Raw genomic sequence first — 20,636 nt, 5'->3', positions numbered from 1 at the left:
GGAGGAGCCCCAGCCATGTGTACCTGCTGTTTGGCAACATTATCATGCGAGATTCTGTATGCCTGAAATATTTTGTATTTCCTTGTAGAAAGCACATGACTTCAGAGGGAGCGTATATATGTGCCGGGTTAAGATAAAGGTAACACTTCTGTGTTTGGACACTACGAACTTACACGGCTTATTGGTTATAATAAACAAAATATTAATTGTTACGTTTATGATGGCCAAATATGTTGTTGTTAATGTAACATGTAAAATTTCTACTCAAATAAATGTTTTTTGATAGTCATTGCATTTTGTGTTGTATTTATGACTCGGGGCACATACAGTAAATATGCTGAAATAATATGTATCTCCTAACTTCACGTGTGATTGATGAAATGAGTTCAAATTCACAAGTTTTGTTGACGTTGATGCTAAGTCTGTACAGAGTAAACCACAATGTTAGCACATCAGTTGAGGAAAAAACGTCAATTATCGGTACATTAACATGCTGTAATCTGATTTTGATAACAATACTCATTTCATCTTCTGATGGATTTGAAATGAACACCAAGGGTAACATTTTAAAACTGCCAGACTCAATTCTAATATATTTGACTGATGAATATTACCACATCATAATTGCATTTGTTGCGATCTGTTGTAGTCCTATTTTAGTCAGAGGAAAATAGGTCGTTGACAATAACTTAGTCAAAAACTGTTAGTCAACAAAATTCACATTGTTTAGAACAACAGGTTCTTTCATTAAAAACTTTCAACTCATTTTTATACTCCGCAAACTCATCTTCCGGCCCGAATAAAACCTGGTTGCAGGCCTGAATCAGCCCACACGTTTGAAAATTCCTGAGCCAGCATTTCCAAAAGCTAATTTTTTCCGATGCTTTATTAGGGTTCCAAAACTAAAATTCAACTGTTCTTAATATAATTTGTGTAGATAACAACCTTAAGATTGCTATGGGATGGAAATGGAATATTAATTTGTCTCATTGGCAAAACTATTATTAAGAATGTTACTGTTTAAACATTTGTTTATTGAATACTGTATATGATCTTTGCTTTAACTTCAAAGTATCGCATTTTTCGGAATATAAGTCGCTCCGGAGTATAAATTGCACCTGCTGAATATGCATAATAAAGAAGGAAAAAAACATTTATAAGTCGCACTGGTGTATAAGTCGCATTTTTGGGGGAAATTTATTTGATAAAACCCAACACCAAGAATAGACATTTGAAAGGCAATTTAAAATAAATAAAGAATAGTGAACAACAGGCTGAATAAGTTTACATTATTTGACGCATAAATAACCTACTGAGAAGGTGCCTGGTTTGTTAACCTAACATATTATGGTAAGAGTCATTCAAATAACTATAACATATAGAACATGCTATACGTTTACCAAACAATCGGTCCCTCCTAATCGCTAAATCCCATTAAATCTTATACATCTAGTCTCTTAGGTGAATGAGCTAAATAATATTATTTTATATTTTATGGTAATGTTTTAATCATTTCACACATAAGTCGCTCCTGAGTATAAGTCGCACCCCCCGCCAAACTATAGAAAAAAATGCGACTTATAGTCTGAAAAATACGGTACATTTGTCAAAAAAAAGAGTCAAGTTTAGTTATTTTCAAATTAGAAATGTATTTACCATGAACAATGTAAGACGTGTGACATCACACATCTTTGACACAAATTGGTAGTATTTTTGAAAAAATAAACATCTAAGGTGTATCTACAGTGTAAGGAAAGTTTTTAATTTATAACTTTTGAAATGAAATTGAGGACAATTATTTATGGGGTATTTCAATCACCTACCCGGACTATATAAACCAGGCTGCATGGGTCCTATGCCTCCTCCACCTCGCATCCGCCGGTGTAACTTGGCTACTCTTTCTGTGTCCTACACACAAACACACAAACGTTATTTGCCTTGCTGCTGATAATGCATAAGGAAACATTCATTATATTTTGTGTGTGGCATTTGGCTTTTAATTGAACTAATCTTAATCCAGTAAGTGAACAGAGGATGGTACCACAGATCAGAATGCAGCTGAGATGTGTCACAAAGGTAGTCTAAAAGACAATTGTGCACAAACAATACAAAATGGTTCAAATAATGCAATACCACTGACCGATTGTCCTTGATCCAGGTTGAACAAGTCATCTACGTAGGCATCCATCTGTCGACGACGGCCTGCAGGAGAAAAAAAGTAAGAAAGACAAAGAAATAGAATATCTCATAATGCACCTTAAAAAAATACCTCCTAGTGAGAACATTAACATAGCAAAACAAGAACTCTCGCCAGCAGGAAAGAGGATATTCTGATTCAAAAAGGTCATCGATCACAACTGGACTATTCAGGTTGTCTTAAACGGGTCCTAGGACAGTATGCAAAACTTACTTTTCGTAACTGTTGGCACCTCTTGTGTATTTGAGATTCCAATGTGTCCCGAAAATTTGAAATCAGACCATTGAAGGATGGCGGATATATTCATAAAAGGATCTTGTGTTCTTTCTCATTTTCTCACTCCAAATGAGACATTCGGAGTTTAAGACTTTAGTGACATATTTTGCTTTAGTTATGTCAGCAGACAGCTCCATATATAGCACAGGTTAGGGTTGGGCGGTTAAAAACTGGATCAAAATGCACATTTTTTAAATTGGTCAATAGCAATATTTATTTATAAGCAATGGAAAATATGGACTAGGAAAAAAATATAATAAATGTTAATTTTTTTTATTTCAAATGTACCGTAACCTTCCTCTGATTATAATCCCTTAGGTATCAATGCAGAAAGAAAAGAAAATAACAATACAAGCATGGAAAACAACCAATCAATGTAAACAACATTCTAAAATCACAATAAACATAGTAACCTCTTTAAGGTGAAAAAATAAGATATATGTTAGAAATGCTTAATAAAGTGTAAGAAAATAGTGCAGTGTGAAAATGTAAACCTAGAGAAACCTGAAAAGAACAATTATTTGCTGGTTTAGTGCCAGGATGTTACATGGCGTGTGTAGCATTTAAGTTGGTCCGTTAATTACTTTTTATGTACGGAATATAATTCATGTTATAATTCATATACGGCGGATACTGCCCTCCAAAATAGTTTCTCTTGTTTTGAGGAAATAACAGAGGAATTGTTACGTGTAAATGGAATAAAACAAACATGTTTACTTGACCCACTTCCTGGGAAACTGATCAAGGAGCTCTTTGTATTATTAGGTCCATCAGTGCTAAATATTATAAACTTATCACTTTCCTCGGGCACTGTTCCCCTAGCATTCAAAAAAGCGGTTATTCATCCTCTTCTTAAAAGACCTAACCTCGATCCTGACCTCATGGTAAACTACCGACCGGTGTCTCACCTTCCCTTTATTTCAAAAATCCTCGAAAAAATTGTTGCGGAGCAGTTAAATGAACACTTAGCGTCTAAAAATCTATGTGAAACCTTTCAATCCGGTTTCAGGGCAAATCACTCCACGGAGACAGCCCTCTCAAAAATGACTAATGATCTATTGCTAACGATGGATTCTGATGCGTCATCTATGTTGCTGCTCCTGGATCTTAGCGCTGCTTTCGATACCGTCGATCATAATATTTTATTAGAACGTATCAAAACACGAATTGGTATGTCAGACTTAGCCCTGTCTTGGTTTAACTCTTATCTTACTGATAGGATGCAGTGTGTCTCCCATAACAATGTGACCTCGGACTACGTTAAGGTAACGTGTGGAGTTCCCCAGGGTTCGGTCCTTGGCCCTGCACTCTTCAGCATCTACATGCTGCCGCTAGGTGACATCATACGCAAATACGGTATTAGCTTTCACTGTTATGCTGATGACACCCAACTCTACATGCCCCTAAAGCTGACCAACACGCCGGATTGTAGTCAGCTGGAGGCGTGTCTTAATGAAATTAAACAATTGATGTCCGCTAACTTTTTGCAACTCAACGCCAAAAAAACGGAAATGCTGATTATCGGTCCTCCTAGACACCGACCTCTATTTAATAATACAACTCTAACATTTGACAGCCAAACAATTAAACAAGGCGACTCGGTAAAGAATCTGGGTGTTATCTTTGACCCAACTCTCTCCTTTGAGTCACACATTAAAAGCGTTACTAAAACGGCCTTCTTTCATCTCCGTAATATCGCTAAAATTTGCTCCATTCTGTCCACTAAAGACGCTGAGATCATTATCCATGCGTTTGTTACGTCTCGTCTGTAACGTATTATTTTCGGGTCTCCCCATGTCTAGCATTAAAAGATTACAGTTGGTACAAAATGCGGCTGCTAGACTTTTGACAAGAACAAGAAAGTTTGATCACATACGCCTGTACTGGCTCACCTGCACTGGCTTCCTGTGCACTTAAGATGTGACTTTAAGGTTTTACTACTTACGTATAAAATACTACACGGTCTAGCTCCATCCTATCTTGCCGATTGTATTGTACCATATGTCCCGGCAAGAAATCTGCGTTCAAAGGACTCCGGCTTATTAGTGATTCCCAAAGCCCAAAAAAAGTCTGTGGGCTATAGAGCGTTTTCATTTCGGGCTCCAGTACTCTGGAATGCCCTCCCGGTAAAAGTTCGAGATGCCACCTCAGTAGAAGCATTTAAGTCTCACCTTAAAACTCATTTGTATACTCTAGCCTTTAAATAGACTCCCTTTTTAGACCAGTTGATCTGCCGTTTCTTTTCTTTTTCTCCTATGTCCCACTCTCCCTTGTGGAGGGGGTCCGGTCCGATCCGGTGGCCATGTACTGCTCGCCTGTGTATCGGCTGGGGACATCTCTGCACTGCTGATCCGCCTCCACTTGGGATGTTTTCCTGCTGGCTCCGCTGTGAACGGGAGTCTCGCTGCTGTGTTGGATCCGCTTTGGACTGGACTCTTGCGACTGTGTTGGATCCATTATGGATTGAACTTTCACAGTATCATGTTCGACCCGCTCGACATCCATTGCTTTCCTCCTCTCCAAGGTTCTCATAGTCATCATTGTCACAGACGTCCCACTGGGTGTGAGTTTTCCTTGCCCTTATGTGGGCCTACCGAGGATGTCGTAGTGGTTTGTGCAGCCCTTTGAGACACTAGTGATTTAGGGCTATATAAGTAAACATTGATTGATTGATTGATGTTATGCAGTAATATTTATTGAAATATTGTTGGACCAAACTATTACTTTCAAGTAGCACCTTTGTTATATTTGGCTATTTATTTCAGTTATACAATCCCGCTCTTTAGTTCCTATTTGTTTCTGTACATCCGAATATGAAACAAACAAGTGTTGATAAGAAATGATGAGCGTGGAGAAGGACTACGGTCTGTTGGAAAAAAAAATAAACAATGCCTTACAGTCGAGGTGACTTTTCCTGTAGTAATGACAATATCGCTCTCTGCAGCACTACTTTTTCATTTATTTCGCTCTGTGCAGAGATGGTGCAACCAAACATTATAGTTGATACTGTTACGGGTTTGGCTGTGTAACGTGTCGCTCCCATTTCACGACCACTTTCTGTTTAGCAAGCTTACCAGACCTCGAGCACATTTGTTCATGAAACCAACCAAGCTTTATTCTTTCTGTTTTTTTCTGACCAAAAAATATATATTTATCAAATGTTTTATCAAACATATAATGATACTGACATGTCTATCGTGATATACACTATTGCCAAAAGTATTTGGCTTGACTCACATATGAACTTGAAGTGCCATCCCATTCAGCCCTTTGAGACACTAGGGATTTAGGGCTATATAAGTAAACATTGATTGATTGATTCCTAACCCATAGTGTTCAATATGATGTCGGTCCACCTTTTGCCGCTATTACAGCTTTAACTCTTCTGGGAAGGCTGTCCACAGGGTTGCGGAGTGTGTTTATAGGAATTTTTCTTCCAAAAGCGCATTGGTGAGGTCACACACTGATGTTGGTCGAGAAGGCCTGGCTCTCAGTCTCCATTCTAATTCATCCCAAAGGTGTTCTATCGGGTTCAGGTCAGGACTCTGTGCAGGCCAGTCAAGTTCATCCACACCAGACTTTGTCATCCATGTCTTTGTGGACCTTGATTTGTGCACTGGTGCACAGTCATGATGGAAGAGGAAGGGGCCCGCTCCAAACTGTATGAGGTTGGGAGCATGGAATTTTGACTTTTGGTATCCTGGAGCATTCAAAATTCCTTTCACTGGAACTAAGCGGCCAAGAAAAACAACCCCACACCATAGTTCCTCCTCCACAAAATTTCACACTTGCCACAATGCAGTCCGAATTGTACCGTTCTCCTGGCAACAACCAAACCCAGAGCCATCCATCAGATTGCCAGATGGAAAAGCGTGAATCATCACTTCAGAAAACGCGTCTCCACCGCTCTAGAGTCCAGTGGTGACATGCTTTACACCACTGCATCTGATGCTTTGCTTTGGATGGGTGGCCAAATACTTTTATATTGATATTGATATTGTTTTATCTGCGCAGCCCAAATAGAGGTTTACCCGAAGACCTTCGGGCACGTCCGCAATTTTCATCAAGTTGTAGTCATCAATCCATCCATTTTCTACCACTTGTCCCATTTCAGGCTCGCAGAGAGAGGTGGAGGGTGCAAGGGAGGGGGTGGCTGGAGCTGGATTCGGGTTCATGAGAACATGAGTTCTCATTTTTCTTTTTCCTTTTGTCATGGGGCAGACTGGCTCATATGCCATAAATACTCCGCTTTTGCTGTTTCTAATAAAATAAAGTAGCATATGGTTCTGACTTAAATCTGGCACTGCCAACAACTTCAGTTAAACTGGGAGTCGGAGGAAGTCAAAGTGCTTGTTAAAGACTATAACGAACCGCACAATAAAATGGGGGATGACATCAACTCAAGTTCAAGGAAAGAAACAACAATGACTTGATGCAGCTTGAAGTCAGTTACAATCTGCAATATATTTGCTTTACCCGTCTTTATTTTAAATTCTTCATTTATTTTAACTTATTTTGTATTTATTATTAATAATGTATTCATATTATATTACTGCTATGAAGTGTTTAATTTTATTTTAATACCCTTAACGGACAAGCGGTAGAAAATGGATGGATGGATGGACACATCGAGAGGAGCCAGATGAGGTGGCTCGGGCATTTGGTCAGGATGCCACCCGAACGCCTCCCTAGGGAGGTGTTTAGGGCACGTCCAACAGGTAGGAGGCCACGGGGAAGACCCAGGATACGTTGGGAAGACTATGTCTCCCGGCTGGCCTGGGAACGCCTCGCGATCCCCCGGGAAGAACTAGACAAAGTGGCTGGGGAGAGGGAAGTCTGGGCTTCCCTGCTTAGGCTGCTGCCCCCGCCACCCGACCTCAGATAAGCGGAGGATGATGGATGGATGGATGGACGTCCCAATTGGTGTGAGTTTTCCCTGCCCTTATGTGGGCCTACCGAGGATGTCGTAGTGGTTTGTGTTGTGGTTTGTGCAGCCCTTTGAGACACTAGTGATTTAGGGCTATATAAGTAAATATTGATTGATTGATTGATTGATTGATGTTTTGAACATTTGTATTCCTTCCTTATACTCAACTAAAATTTGCTTATTGAATTTTTTTTTTTTAAAACAATCTTTTCAATTTTTACACTGGAAGAGAACAACATTTGAATGACAAACAAAACAATTGTTTGCAAGTTTGAACATGTAAAAGATGTGGTGTAAATAACTGATCAGTAATAGGCCTGATTGGTCCATGTGGAATTAAAAATGTAACCACAAGATGCTACTAAATGTAACTTGTTAAGCATTTCTGAAACAAATAGACCATATCCAAGCATACCTTCCTGTGGATACTCTCTTCCCCAATGGGTGTCCTGAAAATGAGGCAGGGCTGGAGCTTCCATGGTAGGTGCTGGTGGAATGAAGTCATCAAGATCTGTAACTGGTGTCCTTTGCAAATGACAGAGAGAAAAGGGAGCGACCAAGGTGTTCATGAATATATCAAATCAATAATTAATTTACAACTTCAATCAAACTATTTTACCTGTCTCTTTGATCACTGAACAAGTAATCAGAATTGGCTGAGGAGGGGGTGCCTGGTGGGGGCAGTACTTCTGCCTCGGTGCCAGCCAGCAGATCCATGACCAAGTCTGAGCCAGCCACATCAGACCACCCGTCATCCGTCAGAAGTGACACAGACCAGCCTTCTGTTGCCTCGGTCATACCTCTGAGATATACAGTGGTGGTCAAAAGTTTACATTCACTTGTAAAGAACATAATGTCATGGCTGTCTTAAGTTTCCAATTTCTACAACTCTTATTTTTTTCATGGTAGAGTGATTGGAGCACATACTTGCTGGTCACAAAAAACATTCATGAAGTTTGGTTCTTTTTATGAATTTATTATGGGTCTACTGAAATTGTTACCATACCTGCTGAGTCAAAAGTATACATACATCAAAGTAATATTTGGTTACATGTCCCTTGGCAAGTTTCACTGCAATAAGGTGCTTTTGCTAGCCACCCCCAAGCCTCTGGCAAGCTTCTGCTTAAATTTTTGACCACTCTTGGCAAAATTGGTGCAGTTAGCTAAATTGGTTGGTTTTCTGGTATGGACTTGTTTCTTCAGCATTGTCCACACGTTTAAGTCAGGACTTTGGGAAGGCCATTCTAAAACCTTAATTCTAACCTAATTTAGCCATTCCTTTACAACTTTTCACTTGTGTTTTATTGCAGTGAAACTTGCCAATGTACATGTAACCAAATATTAACATTGCTGTATGTATACTTTTCACCCAGCAGTTGGTCACATTTTCAGTAGACCCATAATAAATTCATAAAAGAACCAAACTTCATGAATGTTTTTTGCGACCAACAAGTATATGCTCCAATCACTATCACAAGTAAATACCAGTTGTAGAAATTTTTGGAAACTCAAGACAGCCATGACATTATGTTCTTTACAACTGTATGTAAACAATAAGGTACATGTGGTGCAGGGATTCTTAAACTTAAATCCGGGAACCCCCAGGAGTTTGTGAACCATAGGATGGGGAAACAAAAATTTGCTTTGCAACAAATGAAAGTGAGTAAATATGAATATGTCAGAGTTATTTGGTGACGAACCCCAAGATGCAGAGATGGAGGCAGGCATGGAATGAGAAAACATGATTTAATTAAATACTAAGACAAAAACAAAACCAAAAGGGTACAAACACAAAGCGTGCACGAGGCGGATAATCAAACAAAAGGAGCTAGTCTGGGAGCTAGAAAATAACGAACAGGAGCTTAGCGTGGAAGCTAGCGGGTAGTGAACAGGCAAACAGAAGTCGTACTTGTATAATGAAAAATAAAACAGAAGCAGGAAACAAAAAACAGTAGGCTACAAACAACTGTATACAGCTTACCGCTACGCTGCAAAGACAAGGTACGACACGACAGGAGCGATAACAGATCACAAGAGCGACTAGACGTGACATCGACAAGACAAGACAAGACAAGACAAGACAAGACAAGACAAGACAAGACAAGACAATGATCCAGCCCTGACTGGAGGAACAAAGCAGGTAAAGTAGGAGCTGGCTGATTGACATCAGGTGTGACCAGATGCCAATCAGCCGCAGCTGAGTGAAAACAGGACACAGGGAGACAAACAGGAAGCTGAATCAAAATAAGAGCACTAGACAGGAACTAAGGACAGGAAATACTAAACACACAGAAGAGAAACTAAAACACAAACAAACTGTCAGTGGCAACTCTGACAGAATAGGAAAAACTAGTCTAGTAAAATTCGGATCCAATGACTGTCATTTAAAATTTTCAAGCATCTTTAACCCCTTCGTTTTATGGGGATCACTGATGCAGATTATTAGCAGAACACTTGTATTATCATCAAAAAAATAGTAGAAATACTATAAATAGGAGTGAGACAGTATTTTAACGTTGTACATGGCCATGTGATTTTAGGATATAAACTTAAGCTATACATTGTATCGATAAAGTCATTCATGGTCTTTTTTCTTATTAGGGTTTAAAAGGTCAAGGTTGAAGTCACCACAAAGAAAATGTGTTTTTGACTGATTTCAGTGAAGGTTGCCTTAATCCCCTTCTCAAACATTTCAATACATGACTTACGTGTTCTTTACCCGATGCAAGTGGCCCACACAGCCAATTTATTTTGTAACCGTGTTTCCGAGGTGGGAAGTGGCCAATAGAGCTGAATGTAAATTTGTATTTAGGGACAAGCGGTAAAAAATGGATGGATGAATGAGTTGCCAGGTGGGTGCACACTGGAAGCGTCAAGGGAAATGGATAAATAGAGACCTCACACGCCAGTTTGACACGCAGCAAGCTCTTAAGACCATAGCAGATAACTAAAGTAAGTAACTATATTTTTATGAAGAAAAGTGAAAAAGTTTAAAAGGTAGTAATTTTTGCGTATTTCCAGTATGACTGATTATATAGCCAACGACATTTGGAGCGTAATATTCAAAATGGCTGAACTTGTGGAATTTTGCGATGTTTAAACATTGTTTTTACATATTTTGCGGATTGTAGGATATTGGATATGGTATAATGGATACGATGAAACACAATTAGGCATATAAATTCTAATATTTTTTCTATTCTACTGCTACTTTAAGATAATTTCTACAAAACAGGTATAAAGTACTAAGGATCAAATATTTGAAAGCCATTTATATGATGTCCAATACAAATGGCAGAATTATTATTATTATTATTAATAGTAGTAAAATATTATAATTAATAATTTTATAGTGATTTGGCCCAAGTGTATGAACGTGAGTGTGAATGTTGTTTGCCTATCTGTGTTGGCCCTGTGATGAGGTGGCGACTTGTCCAGGGTGTACACCGCCTTCCGCCCGAATGCAGATGAGATAGGCTCCAGCACCACCCGCGACCCCAAAAGGGACAAGTGGTAGAAAATGGATGGAATGAAGATTATAAGGGGTCCTTGGAATATTGTCCCTCTATGAGAGGTATGTGGTCCCAAAAAGATTCAGAAACCCTGATATAGTGTAAAGTGTGCCCATGCATAACTTCTTTTTAAAACATTGTGCTGTAAATCTACTGATATCAAGCACCTGCATTGAAGAATCCAAGCGGCTATCTCTTCTCCCGTGGTCCAGGACTCCACTTCAGTCGTCCATTTCTCATCTATAAATGATAACATTTTGACTTTACAGTAAAAAAAAAATAGTAGAAGGATGAGGACTTATAAAAAAACTTGAGTTTTTTAACAAAAACGAAAAACATATGTATATGTATATATATATGCATCTATACATACATATATATATATATATACATATATATATATATATGCTTCTATACATATATATACATATATATATATATATATATATGCATCTATATATACCTATACATCTATACCTATATATATATATATATATATATAGATAGATAGATAGATATATATATGCATCATATATATTCATACATCTATACATATATATATATATATATATATATATATATATATATATAAACTAAAAACTAAATATATATATATACAGTATATGCATATATTCATAGGTGTGTATGTGTATATATATATATATGTATATATATACAGTTTACATATTTACAAATACATATACATATAAAAACAACATATATACATGCATACATACATACATATATATATATACATACATAAATATATATATATATATATACATATATTCATACATATATATATACATAGATATACATGCATACATATATATACATATACACATATATACATACATAAATACATATACATATGTATACATATATATATATATATAGATGCATATTAAAACAAAAAATTTTATATATATACAGTACTGTATATGCATATATTCATATGTATATATACAGTATACATATTTACAAATACATATACATATAAAAACAAAATACATACATTCATATACAGTATATACACATAGATATACATACATTCATATGTATATATATATATATATATATATAAATACGGTGTATTGTATGTGCACTTAACCTTTCAAAATCATAATCATGTTACAAAAAACAATCTATCACTCCTTTCATGGTGTTAATATGGTATTTTAAGATGACCGCTTTACATTGAAAAGAAAACTCCTTCCTGCATTGTGTGCATAATAATTTATGTTGGTCGACTGTTCCGTGACAGTTTTTTGTACTCAAATTTACCACTCAGGAGATCAAAATGCTGTTAAATGTCTTGCATAGTAGGTTTGTTTGGTTCTGCAGCATCTCACAACCTGAACATCTTCACATGTGCACACCGAAGACAAACTTCCCTAAATGTCTTTCAAAAAAAGTTTCAAGGATTTTGAGTCACTTTAAATAAGATTAATAATGCTTAAACCACATCAAAGCTTTAATTCTGACAGATGCATTATAACCACTACTATATTTCAATTGGTACTCTAAGGTACATGACGGCATTTCTCTTACCATTATATGTGTATACATCCACAATCATTGCAGCTTTCCTTTTGTTGGCGGTCCACTCCAGCTGGGTGGGAGGATAATCCCGGGAAATGGGGGCTGCAAGTTGCATTGATGTGAGAATTTTGTGTTGGCATAGTGAACGGTATTCAATGGGTGCGTGGTCAGATATATACCTGAAAAATAAATACAAACATTTTTGTTATGTGCAAAAACTAAATCAAAATTAAAATGTTGGTTAATTCATATTTTTTGGGGGGACATTAAAATATTGCAGTACAACATTCACTGGCTTGGACCTGGCATGTAACCAGGCATGGGTCAGCATTTCTACCGTTATGGAGCATTTTACAATGTGTGATTAAACTTTACTTTCCACTTTTGCTTGTCTTTGATGCTCTGTCACCAGAAAAGTCTCCATCATATCCCAAGTCACGCTTGGGATGTAATGAAGGGAAAACTACAGAATAGAGTAACCAGAAATGGGTATTGTTTACATTTTAATCAATACTAATACCAATTTTGTTGTCAGTCTTGTCCCTGACAGTTTTGTTTTGTTTTAGTTTTTCCTCTGTGTATGTCTTTGTTTCCTGTCAGCACTTTTATTTTGGTCATTTCCTGTTTTTCTCCCTGAGCGCTGTTTCCCCTCAGCTGCGACTGATTGGCACTGTCAATCAGCCCGATCTTATTTAAACCTGCTTTGACTTCCAGTCAGTGCTGGATTATGTCACCATTACCTTTCAATGTCATTATTACTTATCGTTGTAGCTGTGTCTACTTCTGTTCACTCTGCTCATGCCATAGTTCCTTCGTGTCACAGTAAGTGTTTTTGTTCATAGCCAAGTTTGTTCCCCGCCTTGTGCGCGCCTTTTGTTAGTACCCATTTGTTTGTTTTTGTTTTAGTGTTTAAATTAAATCATGTTTTCTTACTCAATGCCTGCCGTCTTCTCTGCATCTTGGGGTTCGTCATAAACTCACTCTGACACTTGTTGCTTTACCAGTGGCGGGTCCCTGATTTGTGCCCTAACTGGTACTTAAGAAACGGAAAACCTTTTTTGTAAAAAAACAAACTTACATACCTGTAATTTAAAAAATATGAAAATTCTCTTCAACATTTTATATACATACACACTGCAAGTCTATATTCTAATGTAGTAACAGAGACCTACACAACAAAATGCAATATGTTTTGTATAAACACTACAAGTATATATATAATGTAGTAACAGACACCTTCAAAACAATATGTTATATGCACAATATACACTACTACACAAGCTACAATTTGGTTATTATAGAGCAGGGTTCTCAAAGTCAAGGCCGCAGGCCAAATCCAGCCTGCGAATGAATTATCTATGGCCCCCAGGATGATATTTGGTTAGTATCAGAACCGGCCCGCAGGCCACAGCCAACCAACACGCCATCAGGGCTGGCGCTAGGAATTTTCAAAATGGGGTCCAACAGTACATTTTAAAAAAACTCAACCCAATGGGAACAAAGAAGACCTCGGAAGCGACCGCAGAAGTGGGGATGCAATTAGTTAGTGGATTTTCTTGATTCAATGAGCCAGTACTGTAATGTCTTTAAAAGCTTCACCGGACTGCGGCCTATCAACAAATAACAAAAGTGAGTACATTTTAGCACTTACTTGAGCAGGGGTTTTTCCAGTATTGGTGACGGAGTGAAGGTACTGAGGCAGCAGGCAAGCAGCAACCACGCCTGCAGGCTTCCCTGCTCTTCATGTGAGTCCCATGTGTGGTAAGCCAGTTGTGCCAGGATCTCATCCCTCAAGGCAGGACAGCTTAGGCATTTTTCAATGATGTAGTTTCCTAACATCTGCTCTTGCCAGCTACTAAGGTCTGACTCACCCGTGAACCGCATGATCTGAGGAACAATGTGGTGAAAAATGTAAATATCCTGAAGAGCCAATGTTGCACGTTACATGTCGGAATCCTTTCCATACCAGTTTATACATTTCCAGTGCAATCCAGGCATCATCCGGTTCGAGAGGGGTGAGGGCTCTTTGAAGGGGGGTTCCTTTAGGTTGGTGCCATGTATCCTTTGAGAAAAAAAAAAAGTCAAAACAACTAATAATTTTGCACGTTCATAATTTAGGTTGACAAAATGGTTAAAGTTTCCCTATCATGCTAAAACAACTTTTCTTACCTTACAGACTTTCTAATTGGTCAAACGGTGGAGGGGCATCGAAATGAAAACAATAATATTATTTTGGGGTTGTAAATCCATCCATTTCCTACCGCTTGTCCCTTATTGGGTAACGGGGGGTGCTGGAGCCTATCTCAGTTGCATTCGAGCGGAAGGCGATTACACCCTGGACAAGTCGCCACCTCATCACAGGGCTAACACAGGTAGACAGACAACATCCACACTCACATTCACACACTAGGGACCATTTAGTGTTGCCAATCAACCTATCCCCAGGTGCATCTCTTTGGAGGTGGGAGGAAGCCGGAGTACCCGGAAGGAACCCACGCAGTCACAGGGAGAACAAGCAAACTCTACACAGAAAGATCCCGAGCCCGGGATTGAACCCAGGACTACTCAAGACCTACGTATTGTGAGGCTGTAAATCAGATTTTGAAATGAGCATATCCCGGCTGAACTACAGTTATCAGTTACAGAGGTATTCAAAAAGAACAAGATCTATTAATGCCTTTTGACATATCAGGGCCCTTTAATGATGACTTGACTTGAATAGATCCAAACACTTTATTATTCATTATGTCCTTATGTGTGTGCGGTGCTGTGTTGACATTATCAGAGCACACCACACCCATAACAATCAAAACTATTCAATGCCTATTTATATGTATATATACATGTACATATATACATATGTGTGTGTGTGTGTATATATATATATATATATATATATGAATATATATATATATATATATATATATATATATACATATATATATATATATATATATATATACATACATATGTATAGAAAATATTTGTGTGTATGTGTTAAGAGTAACAAGAAGTACTGGAGCAAGAACATGGGCCTCATGCACACAGCAATGAACAAGCAGCAATAAAAGGAATGATTCATTCTTAAAGCGACGGTTACTAAACACACGATTAAGAGAAGCAAAAAAGATGGCAGGTCTTAAAAAGTTAATGTGTGTGTTACTTGCCTTCAATATGGACTTGACATAGTGAGAGAATGGGTGTTTGTCTATGTCTCGAGGCAGACTGAGCTTGTGGTTTGCCTTCACTTGTGGGGGTGCCACCGCTGTCACTTCAGAAGCATGTTTATGCCCTGTATGAAGGAAATAAAATGACAATTCATTCTGTTGAAACATGGTTTGTTTTTCCCAGCACAAATCTTCATGTATTTATTTGTCGACATCACCTGCTGCACCGTGGAACCTTGCTGACAGCTCAGCAGGAATCTCCAACCTGCCCACATCCTACAAGGAAATAATATGGTTACCAGGGACATTATAGCATAGAGAAATAAAAATATGCTTTTATCTTACCATTGTCGGGAGCGCTGATGCTTTTTTTAAAGTGGTCGCTTTCTTTTTGTCCCGAATTTGCTTCAGATAAAATGAAACAAGCAGACATTTAAATCACTGTTAATGAATGCATGTTTCCCTCAAACCTGACTTGAGCTTAGATAAGCATTTTATTATGTGCAGCTAACACACCCACAGACCTCGCCTTTGTACAACAAGCCTTTATGTTCCAAAGGTCCAGATAGTCAGGGCTTTCTGTTTATACAAGTTTTATTATGGATACTGTTGCGCTTTCATCCTCTCATCACTCGGATATGTTGAATTCCTCAACCTTATCGGTTTATTAAACATTAATATTCCAAATTTGTACCACTAACTTAATGTTGAAAAAATGTAAAACCCAATCTCAGAATCTTTATTCGAACACACATAGAAATTGAAGAGGTGTCCTTTATTTGTTCTATCATGCACGCAACACAAATAAACAGTTTTAAATTATTCCCATGGAAAAAAGTAAACAAAACACAATAACAAAATAGTAACAATAAAATTGTATACATTGTACTTTCTAGTACAACAACCAAGCTTAAATACTCTTGTATTTGTATCTTAATTTGTAATTGCAATTATTACGCTTATTTTGAACATTCTAGTTAACATGTTACATGGTAATTGGTATTTGTTATATATTGCCTATATTATATAAAAATATAGTATAATATAATAATATATCAGTATATATCATACACTGTATATATAATATGTAAATATTACAAATAGTAGCAGTACAAAATATAACCTATGTTACATTTTTTTGTCTACTTTATACCTGCATTGTCCTTTTCATCCTTACCCTTTCCATCCTTTGTAACTGTGCTACTGTGTGGAAGAATTTTCCTTGTAGATCAATAAAGTTTGTCTAAGTCTAAGGCAGGGGTGTCAAACGTACGGCCCGCGGGATGAGTTTGCTAAGTATAAAAATGAGCCAAAATATTTGAATGAAAGAAACCGCTGTTCTAAATGTGTCCACTAGATGTCACAATAGCAATTTTTTGTATTTTTGAAGATGATGCTTCATATGTAAAAAAAAAAAAATAAACCACATGAACTACATAAATAACAACCTGTAATTTGATTTTGATATTTTTATATCTTGATAGATTGAAAAATAAAAACCAATGAGTTGACTGATTGAACATTATCACATAATTTATTTAGAAAGTGTAAATAACGACAAATAAAGCTGGAATACTAATAACCGCAACGTGTATGTGTAAAAAAAAAACCCCAACCACAACATTATGATTTGTACATTTTCAGAATGTGCTTGTTCTATCTTAAAACAAAGAAAACAATCTGAAGTTGTCTTTATTTTTAACTTATCGTGCCGTGGTTTTACCAGTACGGCCCACTTGGGAGTAGATTTTTCTCCATTCTAATCTAAAATGAGTTGGCCCTGGTCTTAGGGCTGTCAAAGCATGCAATCAATTACAAAAAGATAATGCATTAATCACGTATAACACAGATAAGTCGCGCAATTTATTGTGACCGTACATGTTCCTTTAGCTTCCCTGCAGAGGGTTACCTGAAAGGTTGCTTGGATTGTTATACGCTTAACGACCAGGTCATTGCATACAAAAGTGCAAAGACAAGTGAAGAGACTCAGACTGGTGTGCTAGCAGGCAAATTCTGTTTCAAAATACACCTCAATGGAACTTAACAGAATACTGTTACCAAGTTTTGGGTAAATAAATGACGTGTAAAACATTAAAAAAATGTGTGTGTGTGATATTTTGAAAATAACATTTTATTTGTTAAACGTTAATTTACATTGAGCGCCCAAGTAATTTACTGCGATTACGTGGATTTGGACATTACATGGACACAATTATTGTGTCAAACTTTCAGGTGTTTGCCTTCATACACGTCCTGTATCCTTATGTCATGAAACAACTTTAAAAGATGCTCCTATATTTTGCCAAGTTTTCCAAAACACGTGATGTGAGAAAAATAGAAAAGAGAAAGATTGGCTACAAACTTGGTTAGTCTGACAGAGAGCTTTGAGAAGAAGTGTGGACACGCCAACCATTGCTTCACATGATGTCAGACAGAAACATTATAGTCCATACATGAAGTATGTTTTAGGTAAAGTAACATTGTTTACAAAAACCATGTGGAAATATAAAGAAAACTACCATAATTAAGAGATTATATGATATAACATGAAATAAAGAAGTTGTCAGGTTATGCTTTTTTCAAACTTCATTTGTGGTGCAATTTTTCCACATGGAGAAATGGATTGTACATTCTGCTATACAGCACACATTTACCCTATGGGGAAAATAAGACTTTAATTTAATAAACAAGAAATAATATTTTATTTTACAGTTAGTCCATCCATCCATCTATCTTCCGCCACCCTTCCGAGGTCGGGTCGCGGGGGCAACAGCCTATGCAAGAAAGCCCAGACTTTCCTCTCCGCAGCCACTTCGTCCAGCTCTTCCCGGGGCATCCCGAGGCATTCCCAGACCAGCCGGGAGACATAGTCTTCCCAACGTGTCTTGAGTCTTCCCCGTGGTCTCCGACCGGTTGTACGTGCCTAAACACCTCCCTGAGGAGGCGTTCGGGTGGCATCCACCTCGTCTGGCTCCTCTCGATGTGGAGGAGCAGCAGCTTTACATTGAGCTCCCCCCAGATGACAGAGCTTCTCACCCTATCTCTAAGGGAGAGCCCTGCCACCCGGCGGAGGAAACTCATTTCGGCCGCTTGTACCCGTGATTTTGTCCTTTCGCTCATAACGCAAAGTTCATGACCATGGGTGAAGATGGGAACGTAGATCGACCGGTAAATTGAGAGCTTTGCTTTGGGCTCAGCTCCTTCTTCACCACAACAGATCAATACAGTGTCCGCATTACTGACGACGCCGCACCGCTCTTTCCTCACCCGTGAACCACACTCGTAGGTACTTGAACTCCTCCACTTGGGGCAGGGTCTCCTACCCAACCCGGAGATGGCACTCCACCCTTTTCCAGGCGAGAACCATGGACTCGGTCTTGGAGGTGCTGATTCTCATCCCAGTCACTTCACACTCTGCTGCGAACCGATCCAGTGAGAGCTGAAGATCCTGGCCAGATGAAGCCATCAGGACCACATCATCTGCAAAAAGCAGAGATCTACTCCTGCGGCCACCAAACTGGATCCCTTCAACACCCTGACTGCGCCTAGAAATTCTGTCCATAAAAGTTATGAACAGAGTCGGTGAAAAAGGGCAGCTTTGGCGGAGTCCAACCCTCACTGGAAACGTGTCCGACTTTACAGTTAGTATACTGTAAATGGGTATTTCTCTCTGTAAAATACAAGATTCATCCATCTTTCGGGGTCGCAAGGAGCTGCAATCGGGCGGAAGGCGGCGTACACCCTGGACAGGTCACCACCTCATCGCAGGACTAACACAGATAAACAGACAACATTCACACTCACATTCACACACTAGGGCCAATTTATTGTTGCCAATCAACCTATCCCCAGGTGCATGTCTTTGGAGGTGGGAGGAAAGCGGAGTACCCGGAGGGAACCCACGCAGTTACAGGGAGAACATGCAAACTCCACACAAAAAGGACCTTCGTATTGTGAGGCACATGCACCAACCTCTGTTCCACAGTGCTGCCTTAAAAGAAAAAATATCCACGATAAATTAAAACTAAGCAGTTCTTTTTTGTTTTTTTTAAATGATTGAAGACATACATTGCCTGATTATTCTACCCAAGAAAAAAAAGGGTTAAGGTAAATCATAAAAGGTCGATACTATACGGGCCTATGTAAAGTTCTGACCATAACTCTGCCTACCTTCCTCCAATGGCGTCTCTTTATGGTATTCCTAGTTATCATCATCACAGCCCAGAACTGTGCAAAGGACTGCTTCAGGCGTTTGTAGTACTTCCTGTCAGACGAAAATAACACCAAATCAACTCATGTGCTAACTTATCTAAAAAAATCCAATGCTGACATCGATTCTAAGTTAAATGGTTGGTACGGATTTGGTTAATAACTGCTAGAAGCAAAGTCCACAAATTTGGGCCTTGTGAAGGTCACTCCAGAGTTGGCTCAGATGGTAGAGCGGCTGTCCAGGAACTTGAGGGTAAAAGTGAATTGTTGTTTGGTGGTCAGAGGGGCCTTTTGTGGGCAGCTGCAACTATAAATGTATTTTGCCACCATCAAAGTGTTTATGGTTTAAGTTTATTTCGAACATGCATGCATACAACATGATATATCACAATTTCCAGTTTCCCTTTTCAAGAAGTCCGAAAAGGAGTAGGAAGACGCAGATCTTATTTAAATCTACCCTTTTTCCATCACATAGCAATTGCTAATACTTTTGTTCACTTCCTGTTTTCAATTTGTTTCACAATTTACTCCACACGTAATAATTTTAACAAATAAATACATTATTTATTTCAGATAGTGAGATAAGTAAGATTAACAATACATTCAGAGTGTTTCTCATGGTTCTTTTTCTTCGTATTTTGTAAACACTTTAAGTTTGAAGTTTCTTAAACTGGATCATATTAGTACATTGTTTAAATTCCTTGTTTAATCCATTCCATAATGTAATTCCACATACTGATATACTAAAGGTTTTAAGAGTTGTATGTGCATAAACATGTTTTAAATTACTTTTTTTAAAGGTTATA

At 38.1% G+C, this 20,636-nt stretch overlaps 1 protein-coding gene across 1 annotated transcript in view; it reads right to left on the bottom strand.

The window, feature by feature from the left end:
• myo15b (myosin XVB) overlaps positions 1-20,636 on the bottom strand; it is a 201,772-nt gene that overhangs the window by 39,676 nt on the left and 141,460 nt on the right. Inside the window, exons 24-35 of the mRNA XM_061908618.1 lie at positions 19,792-19,885; positions 15,967-16,026; positions 15,840-15,897; positions 15,622-15,746; positions 14,421-14,516; positions 14,106-14,341; positions 12,464-12,633; positions 11,080-11,152; positions 8,020-8,202; positions 7,816-7,925; positions 2,141-2,202; positions 1,824-1,908 (exon numbers count right to left, since the gene is read on the bottom strand). Coding sequence (XP_061764602.1) covers positions 1,824-1,908; positions 2,141-2,202; positions 7,816-7,925; positions 8,020-8,202; positions 11,080-11,152; positions 12,464-12,633; positions 14,106-14,341; positions 14,421-14,516; positions 15,622-15,746; positions 15,840-15,897; positions 15,967-16,026; positions 19,792-19,885 — 1,352 coding nt within the window. The remainder of the gene's footprint in view (positions 1-1,823; positions 1,909-2,140; positions 2,203-7,815; positions 7,926-8,019; positions 8,203-11,079; positions 11,153-12,463; positions 12,634-14,105; positions 14,342-14,420; positions 14,517-15,621; positions 15,747-15,839; positions 15,898-15,966; positions 16,027-19,791; positions 19,886-20,636) is intronic.

Source organism: Nerophis ophidion, linkage group LG08, assembly GCF_033978795.1.
Source record: "Nerophis ophidion isolate RoL-2023_Sa linkage group LG08, RoL_Noph_v1.0, whole genome shotgun sequence".
NCBI classification, from domain to species: Eukaryota; Metazoa; Chordata; class Actinopteri; order Syngnathiformes; family Syngnathidae; genus Nerophis; species Nerophis ophidion.
Note: the sequence above shows the minus strand (reverse complement) of the source record. Positions and strands in the feature narration are given on the sequence as shown.